A 26,022-nucleotide genomic window follows, 5' to 3' on the forward strand; every position below is an offset into this window, starting at 1 on the left:
CCAGTGAGAAAAGAGAACCAAGTCCCAGCTTGGAGGTCTCTGTCCAGTGCCACAGCTAGATAAGGCTGCTCAGGGCCTTGTAAATAACTCAAGGAAAGTGCAGAGCTTTGACTTTATGGGGAATATTTTTGTGCATGACGTATAGGCAGTGCTATGAGGAGCGTATTAAAAATTCATACCAGCACAGAGCAGCGTTTTCTAGGCAGCAGTTGGGAGAAAAAAAAAAAAAAAAAAAGCTTGCGGATCGTGCACAGCAACGTTTGCAGGAAGCAACTCATCTGATAGGTTTCATCTGAGCCGAGAGCGGCAAAGATGAGATCTAGGTGGTGCGGCGTGGAGATGGGCTTGGTGTGGGACGCCACCTCCTTCCCCCTCCTCCTGCCAAGCCTAAAGGCACGACCGCGGAGGGCTGCTTCGAGAGCTGTCACGAGCAAGGATTACTCAAAGCAGACGTGCCAGAAAAGCAACTGGAGCTGAGACGTAAAGCCTGTCTCCTGCCGCCCCCGCTTGCCGCTGCTGGTGTCTGAAGGCCTTTAGCACGGAGGAAGAGCAACAAGGGGGGGACGGGAATTTGGGGTAGGAGAGCAAACGAGCAGTGGGCTGTGAGAGACATGCAGAGGGGTGCAGTTGGGGCACGGTGTGGAGCGAGGGGGACGGCAGCGTGTAGGGACAGCTTGTTTTTGGCCGTCCCGTGCCCGTGTCGTGAAGCGCGGCTGTTTTACCTCCGAGGCCCCGAGTGGGCTGAAGGGAGAGAAGGATGCGAGCAGCGCTGGGACCGGGCTCCTGCCCGCCTGCCGTTTGCTGGCTGTCCTAGCAGAGCCCCCAGCCGGGCAGTGGGAATGACAGCACGAAGATGACACATACCGTCGGGCTGATGCTGTGCAGATGTGTTCTCCTGGCAGCTCGGAGAGAAACGAGTCGGTCTGGGAGGTCTGGGCGAAGCCTGTCACCCCGAGCCCTTCCTGCAGATCATCAGCAGCGTGAGTGGGAAACTTTGTGCTCCTTAGCGTGTCCCGGGCAGTGGGAGCCACGTAGGAAATGCACAGAAGGTGAATGGCCCGGGTGGGTTTTTCCCCCAGCGTGCAAAACCCTCCTCTCTGTTAGACAGCCAAGCAGGCTTCCAGCTGGGGCCGTGTGGCTGCCAGCATGGAGCAACCCAACGCTCCTGCAAGTACTTGCTTTTCCTGCCGTCGGCTTCCCTCCTAACCCTCCGGTTTGTCATGGGTACTTCCTAAAGGCCGGAGGCGCACACGCTTTGCAGCGTGCGTGCGTCTCGTTGCTGGCGTGGGCTCCGAGGGGGGCATCCCGCCCCGAATCGCGATATATCGAGGACAGAAAGGATAAGGGGCCTGACTCTGCGTGCCCACAGCTTGCGTACCTGTGCAAATGGAGATGCGCCAAAGAAGCATCTTCTAAAACATCTGACATCTGTTTGCAGGTGCTTTTAGCCAGGCCTGGTGGGATACGTTCTCCTATCAACTGAACTGGGGCCTAAATGCATCTAAAAACCTGGCCTTGGTCAGCAAGGCTCCGGCATAAAAGTGCCTTTGCAAACAGGGCTCGTGCTCCTAAATCAGCTAAGCAATTGCAGCGATGCAAACTCATCCCCGGAAGCTGGGACTGTTCTTCAAAAACTCCCCTGTGTTACTCTCCAGCCTTAAGACAAAGTAACTGGGGTTTTGATTAGTGGCTTCTGTGTAAACTAAGGTCTTAATGTTAAAACAAAGCTGCTCTGAGAGTAGGAAAAGCTTCGTGTTTTGTCTGTGCGCTGTTGCGGGGCGACCTTTTAGAGGCAGCAGGCAGAACTGAGGTTTCCAGTAAAACTTGTGACATGCTCATGAAGGAATGTGCTATCAAAATACAGACTGGCTGGCTAAAACACACAGGGGCAGGACAAGCGCTGCAAACATAAGCTGCGTTTAGACTTATGGTTAAACCAAGCAAGCGCTACCCCGTGCCAGGGACTTAGGTTTTTCTTTTGTATCGGTGAAATGCTTCATTTGATCTTCACTCTCCGATCCCGCCTCAGCCCCGACGACTTTTATTTCTCATCTCCTGCAGTTTAAATAATTTTGGAATAGAAACATGAGGTTTGCTGAAGCCTCCAAGAGATTCTGAGCCTGAAGAGTTGCCTCCAAGCGTTGTCGCCATGCTGGTTTGGTGTTAGAGCCCTGAAGACTGCCTATTGCGATGGAGTTTGCACTATTTAGCAGTGATATAGCGTCCGGTTTAGGTAGGTATGCCTGGCTCATCCCTGCGATGAGCTTGTGCAGCACAGACTACCTTTTGCAAAGGCAAGAGAACCAGAGGCTGTGATGGGAAGGCAGTGGGACGCAGTGAAAATCCCCTGAATGGGAGGACCAGGAGTTGAAAGGATGCACAGCTGAGCTTTTGCCCGCGTCGGCACGAATCCGATAAGGCACCGCGTGAGCCGAGTTCCCTGTATCCATTGATTTAACAAGCTGCTGGCAGGATCAGACAGCGCTCCTGTCTCCTGTGGAACAACCTGTTTGCGCTGGGGCGCGACTGCGATTCACGCCCTGGCTGGAGGGGGATGTTGAGGAAAGTCTTTTGGGGAGCGGCAAGCGTGTCCGCAGGAGAGCGGAGCGGGGCTGGAGAGGGTGTGGAAGGGGCAGGGGGCAGAGCGAGGCGAGCTTCATCCCTGGGTAATTCCCTTAAGGTAAAGCTGTACGGAAAAGGGCAGCCGATTGAAGGGCTCTGGGAAGGGGCCTGCCTGCAAGTCAGGCGCCTGTTTTACCCTGCAGCAACCTTCTCTGCATGGGAAATCTCCCTCTGAGGATCCTTGAAGTGGGGAGAGGAAGATGGGAATGAAGGCTCAAGCAGACAGGCTGGTCTTTCTGCACTTCTGCAAGATCTGATGGATATTAGCCCTGACTTTAAAGTGCATAGGGGTGCACTGATTTCGTTTTCAGCCTGGACTTTGAAACCTGGGAATCACTGGGATGTGGACCCGGGGCTCTGTGGTGGACGTGTTTGCTGGGACGTGGTGTCGCTCTTGATGCGTGACAGCTCACGTAATTGAGGATGCCGCCTTGCAGAGTCGATTTTGAATTGCAAATACCATCACGATTCTTCCGTTTTGGGGAGATGTGTCTGGGTGGCTTAAAGGCTGTTCTGCCACGTCAGGTTGGAGCGTGGGTGTGAGAGGAGGGTATACATTCAAAGCAAACGTGAATTCGGAGCGAGAGCTATGGGGGCGAACTGGAATTGCTGGCTCCAGAGACGGGTGTCTCTCCGGAGCGAGTGCGTGTGTGTGTGTGTTCCCCACCAAGCCCTCCCCTCTGCTGTGATGGTACCAAACTCTGTCTTCTGAGCGCTTAAGAAAGAGCAAGGGCTTTCAGACCTGCTTTCTTTATGAAAACGGGAAGAGAAGTGGTGGGGGAGAGAGGAGGAGGCGTTGACATTTGGGGGTCCCACGAATGACGGGGCTGCCTGTTGGCTGCACCACCACCGGCCGGGCTGGGCAGCACTTCTTGGAAGTGTGATTTCTTTTCGGATTTCCCTGGGGTGCCTGGCAATCCCAGCAGAAAGCTGGGAGCCTGTTTTCCGATGCTGAACAGCAGAACGGTTTATCCTGAGAGCCTTTTACAAGAGGGGAGTCCAAGGACTGACTGTCATGGGGGTTTTAGAAGAAAGCTCATGCTGGCCACTTGATCGGTGGGTACAGAGTCCTCCCGGGCTGAACCTGTGGCTGCAACCTGCTTGCAGCTGGCTGGCTGGCTGCCTCTGTGGAGCAAGTCGCTGATGGAGCCGGCACAAACCAGGCATGGCGTGACACCTCCGCCTGGGGCTGCTCAGCACCTCCGTGGGCAGCCTCGGCAGAGGAAACGAGCCCTTGCTCGGCATGGATGCTGCCATCCCTTGTTACTGTCAAGAGCAGACCCCATCTGCCGGGTTGGTGTCAAGAGAGACCTCTGGTGCTGCTGGGTGGCCTAAGCCATGGTTGGACCTGTGCCGGGGAGGTGGCATGTCGATGGTTGGGGAAACTGCCCTGCTGCAGACTGTCAGGTTTGGAAGCGGAGCAGGGAGGAAATTTGAGTTGCTGTGAGCCAGCTGGCTGGTCCTCGGAGCTGGGCACATCTCGGGTGATGTTGTCCTCGGAGCTGACGCAGCTCGTTTAGCGGAGGGAGAACATGTGCCGCAAGAGCCCCCCTGCTGCTCCTGGCCCGCAGGGTGGCATCGCTTCGGGAAGGGAAGAGCTGACGGCTGGGAGCTGGGATTTGCGGGCTCAGCGGAGTGTCGTGTGGCCTGCGGCCCTGATGGGAAGCGGTAGCAGTCCCACGGCAGCTGTGGCAAGCCCACCCAGGACAAGGGCAGGTAGGGAATCCTCTCGCGTGTTTTTAGCTGCTCTTAAGTACTGTTCTGGCAGCTGAAAACCATGGAGAAGGAGGTGCCCTGTGGCTGGCCAGCCGTTGCAGAGCAGCAGGGTCTCCCCAGCTCCTGGGTAGCTCCCAGAGGGGCAGCTCGGGAATCGCTGTACTGGAGTCGATGGCCAACCAGCTGCATCAAGCAGGGTTGCTTGGGGATGGGACAGGAGATAACAGGAGGGTTTAGAAGACATGTACATTTGTCCGTGGCTGGATCGAGGTCCTTGTTAGACTTTCTTAGAAGAAATGCACTTAAAGCGATGCAAAAAAGCATGTCTGTGGCAGTGCTGTCAAGGCATCCACTCCTTGGCTCATGCCAAGGAAGGTGTTTTTGTCAGGGTCCTTGTAGCATCCGTCTACTTGAGCTGAAGGACAGCTGCTTTTTGGGTAGCCTTGTGGGCGTGGATGGCCATAGCACACAGATGTGGATAACGAAGCTTGTGTATATACAGCTTTCTCTATCTGTCTACCAGTTATTCTGCTGATATTGTGGATCAACTTCTTCCCTTTCATGGAGCTTGAAGGTAAATTTCTGGATCCCATCTGCCCCCATATCCTAATTAAAACACCTACTCCTAAAGCCTCCATCTCATTAGGCTCAGTCCCAGACGCTGTGAATCGCAGCGCGTCCCTGAGGAGCTCTCAAGTCCGTCTGCAGTGATACAAAGCAGAGATGGAAAGGATGGCAGATGTTGCTTTTGTTTGGAGCAGCGTGTCTCCAAGCTGAAATCACCAGGACGTTCGCCATGGTTACGCGGATGAGACCTGCTCGGGTTGCAGGACCAGCGAGCCCTCTTAAGCTGCTCGCTTGCATCGGCCACGGGTGTTTGCTTGGCGGGGGGGAGAAGGCACGCTGAAAGGATGCGTCCGGCAAAAACTGCCTTCCTGGCGCTTGAGCATTTTCATTCTGTTTCCTCTTATTCCCAGGAGAACTGCTGAGTCAGCCAAGACCGGAGGGACTGACGGAGATCATCTGTCCCAAGAACGGCAGCGAGCGAGTTAACGTGGCCTTGGTTTACCCCCCCACTCCCACTGTCGTCAGCCCGTGTTCCAAGTGAGCTCCGAAAGCAGACCCCCACCCCCTGTCAGTACGCACCGGACAGCCTACGTAAAACAAGCCCTCGCTAAGCGGTTTTTTTTTTTTTGAAAAGCAGCAGCCACGCGGCCTGGGGACAGTTCTAATTATTTGCGGATGTAGACGGCCCGCTCGAAGGATGAGAGGTACGGTGGAGTGGGACGAGCCGTTGCCTGAGCTGCGCTGGGGCGGATGCTTAGCAGGCAGGGGAGATCGGGAGATAATACAGGCACGGACAGGTTTAGGTAGCAAGGGGCCTCTGAAGGCCACCCTCACAGCTGGGTCAGGTTGCTTGGGACCTCATCCCGGTGAGGGCTGATGATCCCCAAGGGTACCACCATCTCTCTGGGCCGTCTTAGACTTGCACTGTTCTCCTAGGGCAGAATTTTTTTTTCCTTCTATCCCGTGGGAGTTTCCTGTAGTACAACTTGGCTTTCATTGCCATGAAGATGCACTGCTGGCTCGTATGCAATGTGTTGTCCATCAGACCACAAGCCAGCTGGCCCTCAGCCTGCAGTGCATGGGGTTGTTGTGTTCCAGGTACGGGGCTGTGTGCTTGTCCTTGTTAAACTTCACAGTGTTTGCTGTTGGCCCTATCCTCCAGCCTGGTGAGGTCCCCCTGGACGGCAGCTACATATCAGTAGCCGCTGTGTCCTTTCCTCCACAGAGCGAGTCTGTGCTCAGAGAACAGATCCATGTTGTGGTGGGAACCAACGTGGAACAGGGCTCTCAAAAACGAGCAGCGCCTCAGCTCGCTGATGCACGGCGTTCCCTGCAGAACGGGAGCGGTGTCCTGGACACGGCCCGCTCTCCTTGGAGTGGTGCAAGGGGGCTTGGCAGGGAGCTTGGAGGAGCGAGCCCGGTGTCTTGCTGGTGGCTGGCGCTGTGCGGCACCCAGATGTGTGTGACTTCGCTTTGGTGTCCGAGAGTAGCTTTGGATACTGTCCTCTCTGTTCAGTCCCCTCCTGCCCCAAAATAAGCTTGTTCTGTGCTGGCAGGAAACCTGCATTCTAGAAAAGGACTACTTTGGTTTAAGGACCTCGCCCTCCCTATTTAGCAGTCAAAAGAAGCCCTATAAAAACCCTGCTGCTCGTGCTACATCACTGTTTCTCTGTCCTTTCCCCTTCCAGATAAATTGGCAGTGCTGGTGCCGAAGGTTTTCCACCGGGCGGAATGTGGCTGATGCTCTACAGCGCTCCTATCTTCTCTGGTTGCAGAGCTGCATGCTGACAGGGATCAACGGGACTCTGGACTCTGAATCGCCGCAGGGGACGGCTCCCAGGGGGGGCCTTGGGGCTGGAGCGGACGCAGTCGCCTGGAGGCTGGGGATGACGAGGCACAAAGCGAAACGGCTGCTCCGGATGGCGGGGCCGCTGGCCGGAGGGGAAGCACTGGGGATAGAGGATTCTGTGGACCCACTGATCGCATGTTAAAAACCCATTTGGATCTCACGATGAATATAAAAGTGTTCTTGGTACCATTTCATTCGGACCTGCTTGGAGGAAAGTCTCTTGAAATGAGCTGTAGCGGCATTCCCTGGATTTGTTCCTGGACAAGTGAGTGCGGCAGTTGGCCAAGGCTGTGGAAGGGGGCGGGGGGGGGGGTGGTTTGGTGCCATGAAGCCTTTAAAACGGCTCCGCTGCAAAACGGCTGGCTGCATCCCGCACGGCACCCTTAGGTGGTGGCCTGGGAAGTGGGATGAGAAGCGGGCCGGGAAGTATATCCCGCCGCGTGCGTTCCCAGGAGGCTCACGCGCCCGGAGGTGCCGTGATGGGGCAGGGACGGAAGGAGGGCAGACAGCGGGTACCTGCCGTTTCTTGCTTGTCCCTAGCCCCCAGCAGCCCCAGCCTGAGCGCCGGCACCACGGTGCTGGCTTCTGCCCTGCTTGAGGGCTTCTAAGACGTCGCTGGCAGCTCGTGCCCTGCGGCTGAGCCCCGGTGGTTGGACTGCACGTGCTCTGCTCCATGCGAACCTCGGGTTCAGTGTAAATCGGCCCCGTGCTGTTGGGGTGCCACGGGGTGCTGGCTGAAACGGGAGCGGGGAGAGCTTCGCTGGAGGTGTCTCCGTGTGTCCAGCACCCTCTGCAGGCTGGTGCCGAGGGAGCGGGGCCCCGGCTGGAGGAGCAGACACGCTGCTTTAGGAAGGGCAGCGCGGGCCTGCGTTTGGCGGGGGGAAAGCCCTGGATGAGGCTGGGGAGCCAGGACACTTCCCAGATAGGGAAAGATGGGGCAAAGTTCCCCCGATCTCTGTGAGCAGAGCCGCTTCTGCTGTATGCAGGCGTTTCCAGAGCCAGGATCCCTGCGTCGGACCCTGGAGGTCCGAGAGATGAGGGACTTAAAAACGCTTGCTTAATGTGCAGCTCTTAGTCCCTGGGGCTGCGACGGAGCCACCCTGGAGGGAGGCGAGATACTTCCGAACAGGGAAGCGGTGCTAGGCAGCTCCTCTTGTCTCGAGTCTTGCTGCCTGGGAGTCGTGGAGAGCCCCGATAGAGTTAGAGCTTATGCTGGAGCGTTCCCTGCTGTCGTGCCTCAAGTCTGGAGGCCTCCTCCTCCTCCTCCTCTCTCCACTCCTACTCACCTCTCTTTCCATCCCCACAGGAAGAAACTAGTGATTTGTCGCTGTGACGTTGCGTGGAGTAAAGAAACCACAAACTGGCATCCTTTTCCAGCCAGAGGCCTGTTTGCCGGTGCGCCCACCTGGTCCGAGATACGTGAGCGCGGAAGGAGCGAGAGGACAGAGCGGGCACCTCGCCGCCTGCTCCTTGGGACCGCAGCCCTCCTCTCGGAGCGCACCGCCTTGGCAGGAGCACGGCGTTTCCTGGGCTCCGCAGGCGTTTGGTTCTCCGTGCGCGCTGAATGAAGCCGTTACGCCGGGAGCGTGGCCGTATGGAGCTCAGTCGTGTCTTTGGGTCTATTTAATATGAAACGGGGATCGCTTATCCGCCCACTGTTCAGTAACTAGTGTAACTGCGTTTTCATCTGTTGTTGTTTTTTTTTTTTTAAATATGCAAAAGCCATTTAATTTTCTATGCAGTCCAAAAACGTCTCCCATTTGCAACTGCCAGGCGGGAGATGTGCAGGAGAGCCATGCCGAGTGGCTGCTGGGTCTTTGGGTTTTGCTGTCGCTCCCTTTTAAGGATGCATCTCGGAGTCCTCCACACAGAGCATCCCCCTTGCTGAGCTCCTGCCTCTCGGACCTCGCTTAGCAGCTCCCAAGGCGCTCTTATCTCTCCATGGTGTTACAGTCGCTGGCTATTTATCCTGCCCAACCCCCAAAAGACAAAACCCGAGTGCAACAAAACTGGTATATAGGGAATTTGAGGCAGTGCACGGTAGGGCTAGCTGGAAAAGACTGCTGATTTGGCTTTGGAGTCCGATGCCAAAGCACTTGAGCTCCAGGGATAGGAGCCCTATGCGGGGTTTGGGGTTAGTGTGTTTTTTGTTTGTTTGTTTGTTTTGAGGATCTGTCATTATTCACGAGTCAAGCCACAAGGAAAGAGGACTTGAAGGCAGTGGCCTAAGAGCAGAGATGCCTGAATCCAGAGCACTGCATTCACACTCCTCCTGTGCTTGTCCCTCTTTGGAGACCTGCTGAACTGTTGGACGCCACCAGGGCCTCTGTGGAGCACCCTGCAGCCTTTACTGCAAGTACGTTATGAAGAGGGCAGGAAGGACTGGGACATCGCTCGTCTCCCTCTGGAGCTGGCAGTGAATTTAACTCCTTTTAAATAGGGGGAAAATCTCCTGGCAGTAGATGCTTCCTCTGCTTAAGAGAACTGCGCTGGATTTTGCTTATCGGTTTGCAGACCCTCTCGCTTGCCGGCCGGTTTATTTCCTGCCGAAACTGGTGGAGGCGAGTTTGAGAGCGGAGCCAGCAAGCTGCTTTGCCCTGCAGGGCTTTTCAGCACCCGCAGCGCATCCTGCAGCACCTCATGTTGTGCTCTGAAGCAGAACCTGGGATTGAAACCTGCGTCCATCCAAGTGAAACTCCCAGGACGGCAGCTTTGCCTACTGCTGGGTCTGTGCAACGCACGAGGAGTTGAGTGTCCTGGAGTAACGCACAAATCTGAAGTAGAGCAAGAGCCTGAAGGGTGATCCTGCATATCCAGCCTGTCTTAAGACTTGGAGATCTCGGAGACCTCTGGCAATTGCAGAGGGCCCTCTGTGATGGGACACCTCTGCTTCAACTGTGCTAAAGGCCAGAGAGTTGTAGAAATAAGCTTGGCTCCAACATGCTACGAGGCCAGGACTGGTCTTATTAGTCTCCTTCCAGGGTGACACTGTTTCTTCCACATTCTGCCTCTGCTCTGAGCTTGGGGGATTCGGCTTTCAAGTTAAACAGAAATAGAAACTGGAACGGGATTAAACCTGCCTTGCAGTCTCTAAAATCAGCAAGAGGAGACTGTGGGCCTCAGAAGCAGAGGTCATCTCCCTTCCAGCATCCCACCGGTATGGTCTCATGGTGGCTGTGGAAAACTCAGTAGTGCGTTTGGGTGCTGCTTTCCCAGGAATCCGAGATGTGCTCAGCTGTGCTGTAGCACCAGAGAGCTTGTATCGGCCCCCTGTTCCCTTCCCCTTCCTTCCTTCGAGCCGGTTAAAGTTTGCCAGAGCAGTAGGGGCCCCTCACTGCAAGGCAGCAGATGCAGTTGTGTTAAAGGGAACTGCGAGAAATGGTATTTAGGAGCTCGCTAAGCGAGGTGGAAACCCTCCAGGTCTCTCCCGCGGAGCCGGACGCCAGAGCTCAGCTGCCCCGTGCCCACCGGAACGGGATCCCGGGCCGGCATCCGTGGAGCGGCGGGGTGGCCGGAGGGAGACCCTGCGCTCCGGCAAGCACAAGAGGAGCTGCCCCTTAGCGCAGCGGGGAGGCGAGCAGGTGGGCCTCAGCGCGTAGCGCTCATCGCACGCTTCTCGGCTCAGCTCACGGACTGTAACCGCAGGTATTCGTATAATCGACGTAGCCGGGCAGGACTCTGCACGCGCGCACCCGCACGCCCAGGCATACACGCGCCACGTACACCCACACATTCTTGCCAAAACAACTGAAAATAAAAGTGATCTCAAGGAGAGGCCTGGCTGCTCGATTCGTTTTGCCTGCTCTGGTGCCCCCTTGGGCCCTGGCCCTGCCTTTGGAAGGGCCCGGGACTGACTGTAGCTTTCATTTTATTTATTTATTATTTGTTATTTATTTATTTATTTTTGAGCGTGACGGTGCCTCTGCCCTGGGCTGTGGCGCAGAAAGGGGCTTGCAGGCACCGGGCCCCGCAGGGCCGTGGCACGGCTGCGTACGGGGAAGCGTGCGATCCCCATGCTGCGGTCTGCGCCTGTGCGCCCAGCGTGTCCCATGTGCCCAGCTGGTTATCCAGGATCCTCCCTGTGCAGCCGGGGCTCAGCTAAACCTCCCGGGCTCGGGTTGAAGCTCTCCCAGTGCTGCTGCAAGGGGAGTCGCTGCCCCTCTCGTTCTGGGGCTGGGGCCTGGTGCGTTCCTGCTCCCATTGCTCTGATGCCGGGCCTGGCCATCAGCCTTGCTTCATGAACAACAGGAGTGTTTGCTCTCCCTCCTGCAGGCTCCTGGCAGTAGGTTGGGCTCTGTAAATGGCATTTGGAAACAATTTTTGGCTTCCTCGGTGAACGTGCCCTGTCTTGCCTGGAGACGGGGCCTGGCTGATGCTCCTGGAACATGATGCTGTTCTCTGTGCTGGTGGCTAATGCAGAGAAGCCTCTTGTGTGGGCTTTCTGTCTGGGTGGTTTTCCTTGGTTCTGTAGCTGGGTAGGTGGATTTTACTCCCCTTTCCTCATTCTCTCCCAGGTTTCAATTGCTCAAACCCACGCTCCTGTAAGCACCAAAATGTGTGTTCCCGGGAGGTCTGGCCAGGATCACAGAGGACAACAGACACCGGTGAACAAGCCCTCCTTATGTCTTTGGGGTTCCCCTTGGTTGGTGACAACTAGTGTTTGGACAGGCCTTGTGAACCTGCCAGGAGTCGGTGGCTCTTACAGGGTGGCCCTTTGCACTGGGGTCTGGTCGACTTCAGGCTCCATCTGCCTGAGGCCTGGCTGCTGCCCTGGTTGGGTTTCCTTGTGCATTCGAATCCCAGGTGTGTTTTCTGGCAGGGCTAGGGGATAGACATGGGGCCACCTTGCTGCCATCCACCTTCTGCGAGGAGGACCTAAAGAACCTACCCGCTCTTCAGATGTTGGTCACAAAGATCTACCTGGTCTTCTTTCCCAATCTGTCCCTATCTCCTAAAACAGCAACTGCATAACATCACCTGTTCACCCTCCTCTTCTCATGTTCTCCACTGTTAAATGTAGGAAATTTGTGTACCAGGGGAGGAGCATTTGTGTCATTGGTGAGGCACAAAGGGAAAGAGCGATAATCAATACCAGAATGCTAATAATGCGGTGATCGGGGCCTCCCCTCCCGTATCTGGCACGTCAGTTGCTGGAGAAACCCCAGAGAGCGGTGACTGTAGTAACTGGCATTTAGTTGCTGGCCATGAGACCCCTGGACCCAGCCACAAACTCTCAGGGCCTGGGATTTTGGTCCTGATAGGCGCTGGGCTTCGGAGCACTGGGGATCCTGTGGGATCGAGCCCCGATCTCCCGGGAGAAGCCTAGCGAGCGCTTGTTTGCAGCGGGGCTGCTGGGTTTCCCCAGCCGCGTCTCCTTTCCCGAACCCAGGAGCCAGAGCTTTCGGGAGCGTCCTTAGCAAGTGACTTGGGGATGTCATCGGGAGATTTGGCACAAACGGGCCTGTTCGGGGCTGAGAGCGGAGCCGCTTTTTTCCGCTGCCTGTCAATCATCGCCCACCCCACCGGTTTGGCCGCTTCTGCCCAAAACCCCCCAAGACGTTCGCGCCCCTTCTCGGCGCGGCCGGGCGCCCCGCCCCGCCCCGGCGCGGCCCGCTGAGGGGGCGGGGCGCGCGCTGCCCTCTCCCCGCCTCCCCGCCGCCCGCCGGGGCGCCCTTCCCGCCGCCGCCATGGAGGAGCACAAGGAGAACCGCCCGCGGGCCGCCCTCAACGAGGCGCTGCCGCCGCCGCCGCCCGCCGCCGCCTGCCTCCCGGTGAGGGCCGTTAGGGCTGCGGGGCGCGCGCGCAAAGCGGGGCGGTGGCGGGACGGGGCGGGTGGGGGGGAGAGGCGCCTCAAGCGCCATAACCGCCACAACCGCCCCGTGAGGGGGAGGGGGGAGCGGGCGGCGCCGGCCTCGTCGCGCATGCGCGGCGCGCTCTCCTCCGCGCATCCCCCCCCGCCGCGCCGCCCCGCGCGTGCGCAGAGCCTCCTCCTCCCCCCTCCCCCCGTAACGGCCGCCCGGGTTCAAACTGAGGCGCCGTGCGCCTTCAGCTTCTCCCCCGCAGCGGCGCGGTTTTCCTTATTTATACGCCCCTAAAGCGCGTCTGTCCGTGTGACTTCATCAGTTAGCACAGGCTGTGGTTAATTCAGGTGCCGGGAGAAGTCTCCCGTGCCCGTTGCGGTTGTGGTAGCCCGCGCAGAGAGGCCTGGCTCTTTCCGTTGAATTTAGCACGCTTATTCTGGCTTTCTCGCTGGTGTTTACTGTTAGTCGTGACCTCAGGCTCTCGCGTTTGCCTGCCTGCCTTCTTTACGCTTTCACAAAACCCACAGGAGAGTGGTTTTTTCAAAGCAGGTTCCTGTGTTGGTTTCCCTGTCTGTCTTTAAGGTAGCTCCCTCGTTTTGTTCGTCGGTGAAATGGTGCGATGCTTTGTTGCATTTTGGTGGTAAAACCACGTGTAAATTTTAATGATCTAGCTTCTGTTTTGACCTTCCTGAGTGGCCTACAGACTTTTCTTTCCTCTAGGGAAAGCAGCATTGTAGAAACAACGATCAGGAAGCTAATGGGAAGAGCTTAACTTCCAGTTCGAGTGACTTCAGCGATCCAGTTTACAAAGAAATTGCAATCACCAATGGTTATATCAATAGAATGACCAGAGATGAGCTCAGAAGTAAGCTTGCAGAGTTCAAGCTTGAAACCAGGTAAGGCTGAGTTGTAAACCTTTCAGCTTAATCTTTGAGAGCAGTGTAGCAGTAAGGGATAATTATTTTAAGGTTAATAAAAAACACTAAGAGGAAAGAAAACAAGCCACCAAGCTCCTGCTGTTTTATGTGCAATCTTGATGCAGCTGTTGTTGTAGGACTAGTGCGCATATTACTGCTTAATGTGTTTCCAGAAATGTGTGTTGTCTCAAGTAGTAACACAACAAACAAAAGAATATGTAACTGGGTAGCTTGTCAACACATTTTTTGTACAAGAGGGAGGATAGGTTAGGAAGAACTGCAAGGGTTCTCAGATGGTATTGCAGACCTTCAAGGTACAGAAACTCAATTCAAAGCATACTTATTTTTATTTACTGTACCCAGTACAGCCCTGATATTGGCTAGAACCCCTGTTGTGATAGGGCTGGGAGTTCATGAAGGCAGAGAACAGGTAGCTTTAGATGGAGAATTTGCTAATCTGAGCAGATGAGTTGGAGAGTGTATCATAAACTGGATTTGTGCTCCTTGAGGAGAAGGAAGAAAGGGCTAAGTGAATAGAGAGTGGTTCCTCCTCCATAGGAGATTACCTGCAAGACCCTTTGATGCTGCTGTGGCCAGAGAAATTTGAAATGTTGAGAAGCAAGTCAGCTGGGAAAAACACAGGGTGTAATTTCTATTAGCGACAGTAATAAAGATGTAGTGGGGGGGGGGTTGGCAGTTAGAAGCTACTGCTCTAGAGGAAGAGGAAGTGTGAAAGATGAGATGGACTGAGGCTGAAAGGAGAAGTCCAGCTTTCTAGAAAAGAAAACTAAGAGAGTACTTCCAGAGAAAAACATGAAAGGAACTGAGATGCATTAAAAAAAAAAAAAAAGGCAGGGGTAAGGGGAGTGCAACCTCCTGCCCTCATCCCTTCCATCTGGATTGTTTTAGCTGCATGGCTTTTATATGCCTTCTTCATTTAAATGAATTTGAATGGTCTCTCAAGAAAAAAAAATGTCATTACATGATAAAATTTACAGAGAAACAGGTTGGATTTGTATGGCTATTCAGTACTTAATGTGATTTAAAATTAACAAGAAGAAATCAAATAGCAAATAATGCAGATGATGTATTTGTGATTTCCTAGGTTATAAATTTTCTGTTTGTGGTTTTTATTCAATTGTAAATGTAGAAAGTTTAAAACTTCTCTTTTTAGTGTAGTTACTTACTTTTCTTGTTTTATGAATATATTCCATTAAATTGGTCAGAATGTCTCTGGCATGTAAACAAGTGCAGCATCACCTCTAATGTAATGAATTGAGTAGATTCCTGCATACTGTATTCTCTGAGTTTTTTTTAGGTAGCTGATCATCTCCTCTTTCACCTTCTTTTCTTTTATAGGTTAGATGAGGAAAAAAGTAATTTTCTCCTCTGTCAGCTCCCATTGTATGTCAGCTTTGAATGAACTAGTCATTGAATTGAACTAGATCAATAAACCAGGGAAAAAAAGAAAAAAAGTTACCTGCATTTGCAGAAGAGGCTGATGTTCTCGAAAGCAGGTTTAGTAGTCTGCAATTCCAATTTTTCCTTGTGGATCAGTGGACTACTCTTCTGTAAAATTCTGATAATATAGCTTTCTACAAGAAGCTCTTTACTATTTGCATGATTTCATTTCCAATGCTTGACTTCAACGGTTACTTTCTTTCAAGAGTAAATTATCCTTGTTTATTGAGCTCTGGTTTGGTATGCAGCGGTTCTGGCATCTGTGCTTGTGTCTTATAATGACTGTATTAAAACTATGCAGCAGATAATTTTAGTCTGTTGCCACAGTGAATTCACGTCTTGGTCACAGAGTCCCTGGAAAGCAGGATCTTGACCAGGCAGTTTTTCTGACAGCCAAAATCTAGAGTCCTTCATTTTCGTCGAGGTAGTCGAGCTCAATTTATCTGTGGGTATTTTAGCTGGATTCTGAATTAGTTGTGCCACTGGTGCAGAAATACCTCAGGTGTCAGTTCAGGCAGGGTGCACAGGGAAACATGGATGAAGCTGTACTGCTTCCAGGCCCAAGGGTCATCTAGAAGCCATTTACCACTTCTTTGCAGCAAAAGGCTTGGGCTAGGGAGGCCTGCTAGGCTGGAGGTGATTCTCCGCAGAACCATTGGGATGTCTCTGTACCCTGCCTCTCAGCCTGTCCCAAAATACCATGTTATCCAGGTGTTTTAGTTGCCTGGGGTATCCCAGCCTCTGTATTATAATGGAGTGTGAACTGTATGGTGAAGTTGAATTCAGACTTCATAAGTGCTGCTGTTCAAAATCAGGTTAGAAATGATGAGCTTTTGAGTGTTAGAGCTTCAGTTCTACAGTGGTGAAATAATTGATGTGATTAAATGAGAGTGCAATCTTTGATACTTTCCTCATCTGTTTAGAGGAGTGAAAGATGTACTGAAAAAGAGACTGAAGAACTATTATAAGAAACAGAAGCTGATGCAGAAGGAACCTACTGATGGAGACAGCTACTACGACTACATCTGTGTTGTTGACTTTGAAGCAACATGTGAAGAAGGAAACCCGCCTGAGTTTATACATGAAATAATTGAGTTTCCTGTTGTCTTATTGAACACACATACCCTGGAAATAGTAAGTGATCTAATTATTGTGTCAGTATGCTGTTTTTTGCAGCTTCTTTGCTTCGGAAAGTCTAGGTTAGCTTTTAAGTAGATGCTGAACTTCATTAAAAACAGCCGTTTATTCTTAAAGGCCTATGCTCTGTGCCTATTAAATACAAACAAAACTTTCTTTCTGTTCTTAAAAATACTAAGCAGCTAGAGTAGATCATGCTCCTTTAAAATGTGTTTTTATTTCTGTACCTGAATACTATTGAGTCCCTCTACCAATAGGACAGAACTTTCAGTTTCTCAGTCTCCCTCTTTTTTTTTTTCCCCTCCTCCTCCTCCCCCTCGTTTAAGATCCACAAAGCAAATTAAGCTGCCTTTCTAGGACTCGGGGGATTCATCATAACCAAGAATTAGCAAATTCTGTGGTCATCTGTTTGACTCAGTCTGGAAGAGACTAATGCAGAGTTCTGCAAACTGTTGCTGAGTAAGCTCTGCTTGTGTGTGGGCTAGGCTACCCCCAGAATCTGCCTGCAGTGGATTGACAGCCGTTTGTCTTGCCTGGTTTTGAAAGTAGCCTGTAGAGATTTTGCAGCCTGATAAGCACTCTATTCCAGTGCTTCACAGGCCTTTCTCTTAGGAAAAAACATTTTATTGTCTAACTGAAACTGAGTGACTCAATGAAATGGAGGAGCTGCACATTCTTCTGACTAATGCTGCATTTATCAGGAAGTTTTAGGAGGAGGAGGATTTCCAGTAATTGTTGTGATGTAACAGCAGAGCATAGCTGCATCTATGCCTCTGACAGCAGATACAGGAATGTGCAGGTCACCAAGGCTGTTTTATTACCCACAGAGTCGGAAGCTGCTTGGTTTTTCTCTATCAAAAAGGTTTTGTATAGCAGCAGCAGTTTGGGGCTTTTCTTTGTCCATGGAACTTGCATTTAGTCTTCCCTTTTTTTTTTTACTGCTGAGTTTCCCAAAGTGAGATCATTGTGCTTATCTCCGGCTGGCTTGCACAAAGAGGTGTGTGACTTTCAGACAGCCTCCGAGCAGTGCAGCTGGTTGCCTGCCTTGAATTACAGGTGTGCCTTTAGAGGTGCCACCTAACAAACCTCAGGCTTTGCTCGTGGCTTTTTCTTTTAATCATGCTCTGCTCTTCCCAAATCCTCCCCTGGGTTGCAGTCTGTCCTTTTGCCCTCTTACATCCGCATCCCTGCTCTTTAGTGCCTGCTGGCTGAGAGGAAGGACATGTGTGGGTTGGAAAGCCAGCCAGCCATCCCCTTGGGAATCTCATAGTGGCCAACCAGGATACTTATATTGACTGGGGAGGTACACCGACCTTTCTTGCCTCCAGCAGGGCAAGTATCACATATTGCCTCTCAGCTGTGGGCAGGCCAAAAAAGTTGCCTTGCGGCCTACACGGTGCGCTGCTGCAAAACATTTGACTCTCTTGTTACAGGAAGATACCTTTCAGCAATATGTGAAGCCAGAGATTAATCCCAAGCTTTCAGCATTCTGCATCAGTCTGACAGGAATCACTCAGGTAATTTGTGCTTTTGTGTCTTCAGAAACAAATAAATAATTAAAAAAAAAGAGAGATGTGGTGTTGATGTTTTCAGACTTGCGCGCCATTTTTTTCTGTAGGACTTGCTCTCTTAATTGTCCTTTTTTTCCCCTCTCCCAACTGTTACCCCAGAATTGATTTCACTAGGTTGGTCTTTCAAGGCATTTTCAGGAGCTGTAGGGGAAAGCATTCACTTTGTAGTCCGTGTTTAGAAAACTTAATAGCTAGCACAGGAGTACAGCTTTTGAATTGCGTCTGTTCCTCTGCTTCTATGTGTATATGCGTGTATATATATATATATATATATATATAATATATGCAATTTTTTTTAAAGTGTTTAGAGAGTGTTACGGTGGCTATGGTTTGTGATCAAGTGACTTGAGCAGGGACCTGGGAAACAGGCTCAAAGATTTTTAAGCCAAGTTCAACAGCTGACTAATTTGTTAGCTTTCTAGAAGTCGTGTGTGGTTAGGCTGTTTTGATGGTGTTTCTGTGGTGGTTTTGTTTAGAAAAATCTGACTCCTTATCTGCTTATTTTAATGAGTAACATGTTTCAAAAGAGTTTTGTGAAACCTTCTTAGTTGAATAACTTAGTGAGTACCTACGTAGCAGCATAATTCTTACACTGCATGCTGTTCTTTTTTTTTTTTTTTTTCTCTGAAAAATGTTTCTCACTTTTCTTTTTTCTTCCCTCTTAGGACATTGTTGATAAAGCTGATACATTTCCTCAAGTTCTGCAGAACGTCATAGAGTGGATGAGACAGCGAGAACTGGGAACAAAGTATAGCTATTCCATGCTGACAGACGGGTATGTCCTTACGAAACCTTCAGCATACTCTAAAACTGCAAAACAATGTTTAACTTTGGTAACAATATTGCTAAAACTGGATCATGACATGGCCCTTTTACCATTTTTATGGTATGTTTTTAGCTTTCAGATAAGTTAGGAAAACTAAACTAGGTGAGTTGGAAACGAAGCTTGAATCCATTAGATGGCACTGTTTCTTTTCCGGCTTTCCATGCTTGTTTGTGTGCAAGTAAATGATGCTGAGTAGGCTGGTTTTATCCTGTTGTGCTAGTTTTCATATAGCATGTGAAAATAGCGCTGTGCAGTTTCAGTTCTGAGCAACTCTTGTGCTTTCCGGAATCTGTGGTTTCGGTGATGGTGTGGTGGGTATGTGGTGTGCATCAGTCTCGCTTTTAATACGTCCTGCATGTTTCATCAGAAAGCAGTAACGGATAATGCCTCATATTGAATGAGGAGAAATGTCTCTGTTTTGGCTCAGAAGACTGCAGCTCTGACAGGCGTCAGTTCAGGCAAGCTTTGTGGATAAGGGGCTGACTAATGACCCTTGAACTCCCACCTGTACTGGTGCTCTCACGGGGTCGAGGGGAAAATCAAGTCCCCTAATGAGCGCAGAGTACACAGATCTTGAGATCTAGATAGATCTGTGGTGACATTGTTCTTAAAACCTTAGCGTTGTTAGATTGTAGTTGTATATTTTGAAGCCAAAAGATACCATCTGAGCCTGATCTTCTCTTGTGTAGCACTGGCCAAGGAATTTTCTCTGCTTGGTGCTTGCTTTTTAGCTGTGAAACATTATTATTCTGTTAACATGTGCTTTTCTCCTACTCTTGGAATGAGAGAATTTAAGTAGCACAGGGCGTTTTCAACATTAGCCTTTACCTGATCCCAGTTAGGCTTCAGAGTGTTGAGCTGAATGATGCCTGGGAACACATTTTCACATACATACACGTGTTTTTTTGGAGTATGTCTTCTGGTGTGCTGGAGTAACAAGGCAGCCCTGTGTAACTCTGTTACGACTGTGCTGAACTAGCGGGAGATGGACTCTGGAACAAAACCAGGGTTCATGAGATGAGCAAGATAGATCTTACAGGAGCTCAAGAAGAGTAAGATTTTTCCCCTGAGTTTTCTGTATAAAGAGAACTTGTCTTTGAACATGTTCATGCTTTTTTAAGGCATGAACTCTTTTTAGTGTTGATTGCATTAATAGTAGTCCCTTACCCAGGCTACCTGTAGGTCATTCTTGGAGACTGCGCTGTTAGAAAACAATATCTGACTTGTACTCCACAATGCAGGTAATCATTGCCTACTTAAGGGTGCTGAAGATGTTTTTCTATATATTTGAAAAAGAGCATGGACTTTTTCCTATGAGAACGGTCCCTTCCAAACCTAAGAGTTACAGAAGAGATGTTAACTTTCCAAGGAGATTCATCTGTAATACCTCATGCAACAACATTCGTAGTTACAGGCAACTCAAACTATGACTTCCTAACACTTCTCTCAAGTAAAGCACAGATAAATATTGCAGTCTATGATGTGAGTGGCTTGAAAAATCATGTGTTGTAGGACATGAATTGATGCATAACAAAAGCTTTTTTTGTTGTTTTCTTTTTTTAACTTACTTGACTTAATGGGTGGGAAAATTCTTTTCGTGTAAGACCTTTTTCTCAAAATTCCTAAAGGCTGGGACAACTGCAAATCATAGACCTTCTCTGGTGAAGAAATGGTTTCACTGAAATGTGATTGTGCCCAGTGTGAACAGTGAAGCTGTTTAAGAGCTGTTAACACTAGATTTGAGGTTTACAGTTTAGAGCAGGTACACTTTAAAGCTGAGGAGTTAATTAAAGGTAGTATTGCTTGATTTTAATTTGGGAAATTCTGATAAATACTCCTATTTAGCTAACTTGTTACCTATGGTTAGGTTTCTGTCTTTGGAAGCAATAGTGCTAAAGCAAAACTGCTACAAGACTGGTTATATTACTTGGCTTAGGAGAATGTGTCTTGAATACCCCTCCAGGGTAAACCCTCAGTGATATTACTCAAGCAAAATAGGTGTAATGAGTTTTCCCTATCATAAAAGAGAGATTGTGCAGACAGCTGCAAGAGAGAAAAAGACTTTATTTTAGCTTAAAACTTACAAACTTGTTTGGGTGACTCCCTTCAGAAAGAAAGGCTAGAAGTACATGGCATTATGGCCTCATCTTCTTTCCTTAGTGGTCTGGTTCTCCTAAAAGTAAGTGCAGTCTTGCTTCAGTGCCTGAAGTTAGAGAGAGATACATGTGTACCAGAGTGATCAGGGAAATTAAAGTGTCTCCTGCTTCCCTGAGGGCTGTGTATTGGCTGTCCTGGAGCAGATGTGGTAGGTGGGGAAGTTGGCATGCTATTTTTTTGTTTCAGCCATTCTGGACCCGAAACCATCCTAGAGAAAATTTTGCTGACATGGGTATTTATTTTCCCTTTGATTAACAAGTTCATGTTGAAAAATTCCTTACCGTGCCTACTGAGAGAATGCGCTTCCTAGCCTAAGCTGTTTTCCTTCAGCCCTTTGTGCTACAGCTGTGCAATATGTAGGCCGGAGGGCATCTGAATTAATCATTATTAATGTTTTTCTTTTCTCTCTTCTCTTTGACTTTTTAAGATCTTGGGATATGAGTAAATTTTTGAATATCCAGTGCCGTATTAGCCGTATCAAATATCCTACTTTTGCGAAAAGGTGGATCAATATTCGCAAATCGTATGGGAACTTCTATAAGGTGTGTATAGATTGTTTCTCTTGTGGGAAAAATTGTTTTAAAAGTCTTACATGTCCTGTCGTGCCTATGATCTTTACTTGTGTGGTATTAAATTATAGTACATAAGTTAGATGCCTGTGGCCTAATTTCCAAATGTGCTTCATTCTCGGAGCTCATTTTAGCACTTGAAAATGGTATTATCTACTGGAGTAATTGAACTACTGCTTTTTAATTTTAATCTTGTATTTGAGAATCAGGGGATGTGTTCATTGTTATTTGAAGAACTTTAAAAATGTCATACTGGCGCTCTTAGATCAAGTGTGTCTTAAGCTAGTTCAGCTGAAAAGTCTCTGTATTGATCTTGCAGTTATTGCTTTCTGTTTTCACGCAGTACACTACAAAGAACTAATCCTCAGCACTGACCTCGGGTATCTCCTTTTTTGACAAAGAATAATGGGGAAGGGAAAAGATTAGGACATATCTACAGTTGCATCAAATTGTCCAGACGAAGGTAGCACCAGATTCAGTGCTGGACCTTATTGCTGCTTTCTATCTCTGTCACGTTGCCATAAAACTGGTTACTGGAGATCCTAGTGAATTCCAAGTCGGTGTAGCATTTGTTTGAATATGATTTGGGCTTGGCTCACAATCAGCTCTTGAAGGGTGGTGTTGTACTAAATGCAGCTACTAGGAAAAGGGGATTGACATTTAATAAGAGCTTTATTTTCTCCTTGGATACATTACAGGGTTATCCCATTTCTCCCTCTGTTATGCCTTCTCTGCATGACCCTTCCCATTGCAAGCACGTGTTAGAACACAAAACAATCTTGATAGTCCTGTCAACTTTAAACCAGATGTGTCTACTTTGTCCTCCTCTGTTTAGCAGTGAGAGTATCTTCTGTCAAAGCCTTTGAAAACTGTAACTTAGAATGAATAGAATGAATCTTTTTTTTTTTTTTAACTTCATGTAATTTTTTTAATGCAAAAACTTGTAGCATTTACAGTCCTTCAGGGCTTCTGTTGAGCTGTTCTGTGCTCCTATCGAATCTGCTGTTAAATAATAATAGATAAAAACTTGTGGCAAAGAATGCGTTGCAACTGTCTGGTGGACAAGAAATCCCCCAGCTTGTGGGTATGTCTCCCCTGACAGCTCTGGGGGTGTTGCTTTTAAAGTTGCATGTTGCCAGATTTTGGCAGCTATGCTGTCGCTGTTCTGCCTAGCTATTAAATCTAGTAGTACAGTACAGCATCGTGGAACTTGTAGTGTCTCCGTCACCCCCAAGGAAACAAGGCTGATATCCTTTTGCTTTTCCTTCGGCCTTTCCTGAGACCAGATGCATGTTTAGTAGTTAATCCAGTGAGGAGTTGGGGATTATGCTGGTGTAGCACTTTCTGTGGGTGACAGTTAAACTTCCATGTCCCCCTATGCTTTTGGTCATCCAAGGGGCTACTGTAAGTGCTTCTAATCTCCCACAGTGGTTGGAGCTATTCAGAAGCTTGATGTCAGTGAGAATCGGGAGGCTTGTGCTTTTTAATCGCTTGGCATTTCTAAAAATTGTTTTCCCTTTGCAATGCCGCTTTGGTAGCAATTCCTCCTTTATAAGGCTTGTGAAACCTATCTAGGCCACAGTTTCCCCTGTTGCCAGTGTTGGCACATCTTGAACTGGTGCTGGTAACGGTGAGAGTCACTTGAGATCATCCTGAGTCTAGACAAGATCTTGCTGACTGTGCCTTCTCTGGAAAAAAAATGAGTGTCTGTCTCACCAAGGTGTTTTGAAGTGTAATTGTTAGTGAACTATCAAAAGGCAACGTGAAAGTTTTATGTGGTACTTAAAGTCTGCATACATTTCTATTGCATTGTGTTAGATGGAAAAAGCTTGGTTTAAAAAAAAAAAAAAAAGGCGCTAATTCTGGAATGTGGTTCACTTTCTCCATCAGGTTCCTAGGAACCAGACCAAGCTGACAATCATGCTTGAAAAGCTGGGAATGAACTATGATGGGAGACCTCACAGTGGACTTGATGACTCTAAAAACATTGCGAGGATAGCTGTGCGGATGCTGCAGGATGGCTGCGAGCTGCGGGTGAATGAGAGAATGCATGCTGGGCAGCTCGTGACTGTCTCCTCCTCAGCCCCCTTAGAGGGAGCCCCTGCTCCACAGATGCCCCGCTATAGGAACTAGGAGTTCAGGGACTCGGCGTTTGGACCTGCTGTCGAGTGCCTGCTACAGACTGTTCACAGCTTCTCGAAAAGCCACCTCTGAACCTGTCTGCAGTGCAGAATCTGGAAGCGCCTTTACTTAAGGTCTCTGAAATAAAGAGAAGTGTGGAAGCTTTTTGAAGCCTGTCTTACAGCATTTTTTTATACTCCTTTTTTTTTAGTCATTTTCATCTTTTTTTAACAATAAGGTTGATGTTTGGAATCCAGACCAAGTGTTAAGCTTTAAAAGCATGTTGTTTAAACAAATGCAAAGATTCTCCAAGCCAGTGTACTACTGTTCCACCCCAGCCCATGGGTAATACTAGTTCATTATGCTTTACTCTAATGACATCTAACATCTGATTATTCATTGCACACGAACAAGTCATTACTGGAAGAACTGAAATGGAGAATGTCCAGGCTGACATTTCCTGATAAGGCTTCTGCTGATAACTTCTTTTTTATGAAATCTGGAAGAAGTGGGAGTGGTTCATCAAATCTTTTAATTATTTTTTTTTAAAGGAATATGCTTGTCTGCTTCCACACCAAATATAAAAGCTGTGTGTCGAATAAAAAAATGGCTTTCATGCAGTATGGTAGTAATTTTTTTACCTATATTTTAAAAGAGGAGGTTCTTTGGGACTTCGTGTCAGTTATCATGCCTCCTATTCCTGCTACACGCAAGCTAAATCAAATGAGGAGCAGCTATTTAGACACTGTCAGCCATCTGGACTTAAAAGTGAGCGAAGTAAACATACATTCAAAATGTACCAGATGATCAAAATTATGTGCTATGTGGATATTACCTAAAACAAGACGTTTCTAGTTTATGGTTAGACATGTTCAACTATTTTTGGTGCCTTCCCCTACCTGTTCTATCAAAAAACTATGCCTTCATCTGAAAATCTAGTATGGGAAGATGAATATAGTTTTATTAGTGAAGGCTGCATCTAGTTATTCCCCTATCTGCATTCCTACTAACCCACAGATAACATGAATATTCATATGAGGCCAAAGTGTTAATTTAGTTTGTCTCAGTGGGTTGTGTTGTGAAACACAGTGTTAATGTGATCAGCTTTGCACTAGAATGACTTGTTCTGAAAAGCAGAACAATGTGTCTTGACTGCTTTTAGTGGGAAAAGAGTTAGTTTGGTATCCCTGTGTTGCAATTAATTCCTTCTTCCTGCCACCTCTATTCAGGAAACAAACTGTTAATACCCAGTTCATTATAAAGCTTTGTTTGTTTGTTCAAAACATTCCCTGCCTTGCTAATCAAACTCCTTCCAGCTCCTCTCGCTCTTCTGACTTAAATAGGATGAATGGAAACCTGAAAGTTGTGTTTTGTGTTTTTTAATTTATGCAAGAGAGAAGTATTGGTCAGTTCTCAGTTGTTTCATATGTAGGCAGAGAGCAGAGTCCTTTCCACAGTCGCGAGCACAGATACCATTGTGGATACTCTTGAACAACTACTTTAGAATGGCATTGATTTTTATTTTTTTTTCCTTCCTGAAAGTAAATATTTACTTTACCTGTAGCATTTTTTTTGAACTTCTTGTCATTTTCCTTTCTGTCTGTAGCAATATTTGATGTGTATTCAAAAGGGTAAAATCAAAATCTCTGGTATGCTTGGTCCCAAAATATCACTTATTTGTCCACCTAGGTCTTGTACAAATTGTTAATTACATATTTGCTTTTCCCTGTAGCAACCACAGTGTCCCCCCTTCTGGAATCATCTGCAGAAGCATGGTAACTTCCTTTTTTTGGCTCTGAGTCGCTGCGGTGAAGGTTTTTATGATAAAATTGAGTCTAGCTCAGCAGATCTCTTGGGATGCTGGCATTACCGTAGACTTTGTCATAATTCTTTTATTTACAGGTCTGCAGCCAGGCTCACAGCTCAATGAAAAACTAGTTGGTTACAGATTATACTGTAGGTTTCACAAGTGAAGGACAGTTGTAACTTTGCATCATTATTTTAAGTACAGAATTGTTTATTTTTGTTAAATAACTTCCAAAAGTTATTTTGAAATAAGGATTAAATATTAATTGTTTTCTCTTTACTGCTTGAGTAGTTTTTTTATCAGTGAGTCGTGGAAATCAGTAGAATCATTGCAGATATTATTTACTCTAGGTTGAAACCAGTGTTGGACCGTAAACTAATTTTTCTGAGATGAAGTGAATTTTATCAGTGTTTGTTTTCACTTGAAATGTAAGCAGACTTTTATTAAAATAAGTTGATATCTTAAAACATAAGCTACTGAATTAATTCAATAAAACGTGGGATGCCTTTAGCAGTCTTAGGGGTCTTGGTCTCAGCATGGCCTAAGATCAGTCTTCTCTGGTGGACTAGCAACGTAGCCCTGGTTGGGTGGCTTAAATCTCGTGAATGATAGCCGTGGCCGTAGTAAAGGACAAATCTTCCTGAATGCTTTCCTACCAAAGGCAAAGGAGGTGTTTGAGGAAAACGCTTGGAGTGGTATTCCTAGCAGCAACACTTGTGTTGCAGCCAGACATTTTTAGGGTTGGTCTGTCTTGTTCATCAGAGAAGCTTGCTGGGTGTGTCTCTGCTGTGATGAATGTTTTTATCTGTTAGAGGAATCAGCCATTGCTTGACAAATTCATTGAGAGCTATGTAAGAAAGTCTCCTTTTTATACAGAAAATAAGGTGCAGACATTATCCTG

At 48.6% G+C, this 26,022-nt stretch overlaps 2 protein-coding genes across 5 annotated transcripts in view; both read left to right on the forward strand.

Annotated features, from left to right (window-relative positions):
- The window catches only part of MFHAS1 (multifunctional ROCO family signaling regulator 1), a 30,898-nt gene extending 20,285 nt beyond the window's left edge, over positions 1-10,613 (forward strand). The window contains exons 2-5 of one of the 3 annotated variants that reach the window (XM_067297282.1): positions 5,316-5,442; positions 5,540-5,609; positions 6,594-7,019; positions 8,061-10,613. In XM_067297282.1, coding sequence (XP_067153383.1) covers positions 5,316-5,442; positions 5,540-5,570 — 158 coding nt within the window. In that variant the 3' untranslated portion in view covers positions 5,571-5,609; positions 6,594-7,019; positions 8,061-10,613. The remainder of the gene's footprint in view (positions 1-5,315; positions 5,443-5,539; positions 5,610-6,593; positions 7,020-8,060) is intronic. The other 2 variants (XM_067297283.1, XM_067297284.1) reach the window with 2 other exon arrangements.
- Positions 10,614-12,405: 1,792 nt separating this feature from the next.
- Positions 12,406-25,593, forward strand: ERI1 (exoribonuclease 1). Of its 2 annotated transcripts, XM_067297285.1 has the most exons (8): positions 12,406-12,525; positions 13,276-13,451; positions 15,857-16,067; positions 17,504-17,587; positions 18,307-18,416; positions 21,052-21,166; positions 23,084-24,082; positions 25,047-25,131. In XM_067297285.1, the coding sequence occupies exons 1-7, from the start codon at positions 12,442-12,444 to the stop codon at positions 23,324-23,326; spliced, it is 1,023 nt and encodes a 340-aa protein (XP_067153386.1). In that variant the 5' UTR covers positions 12,406-12,441; the 3' UTR covers positions 23,327-24,082; positions 25,047-25,131. The 2 variants fall into 2 exon arrangements, with proteins under 2 accessions (XP_067153386.1, XP_067153387.1); XM_067297286.1 differs by lacking the exon at positions 23,084-24,082 and having other exon boundaries at positions 25,047-25,593.
- Positions 25,594-26,022: the final 429 nt, after the last annotated feature.

Source organism: Apteryx mantelli, chromosome 5 (genome assembly GCF_036417845.1).
Source record: "Apteryx mantelli isolate bAptMan1 chromosome 5, bAptMan1.hap1, whole genome shotgun sequence".
In the NCBI taxonomy this organism is placed as follows: Eukaryota; Metazoa; Chordata; class Aves; order Apterygiformes; family Apterygidae; genus Apteryx; species Apteryx mantelli.

Bases quoted from the DNA above. Each gene is read 5' to 3' on its own strand.
- ERI1 (XM_067297285.1), top strand. From the start codon at position 12,442: ATGGAGGAGCACAAGGAGAACCGCCCGCGGGCCGCCCTCAACGAGGCG. The intron at 13,452-15,856 runs GTAAGGCTGAGT...TCATCTGTTTAG, and splicing joins GAGTTCAAGCTTGAAACCAG to AGGAGTGAAAGATGTACTGA. The intron at 21,167-23,083 runs GTGTGTATAGAT...TTTCTCCATCAG, and splicing joins CGTATGGGAACTTCTATAAG to GTTCCTAGGAACCAGACCAA.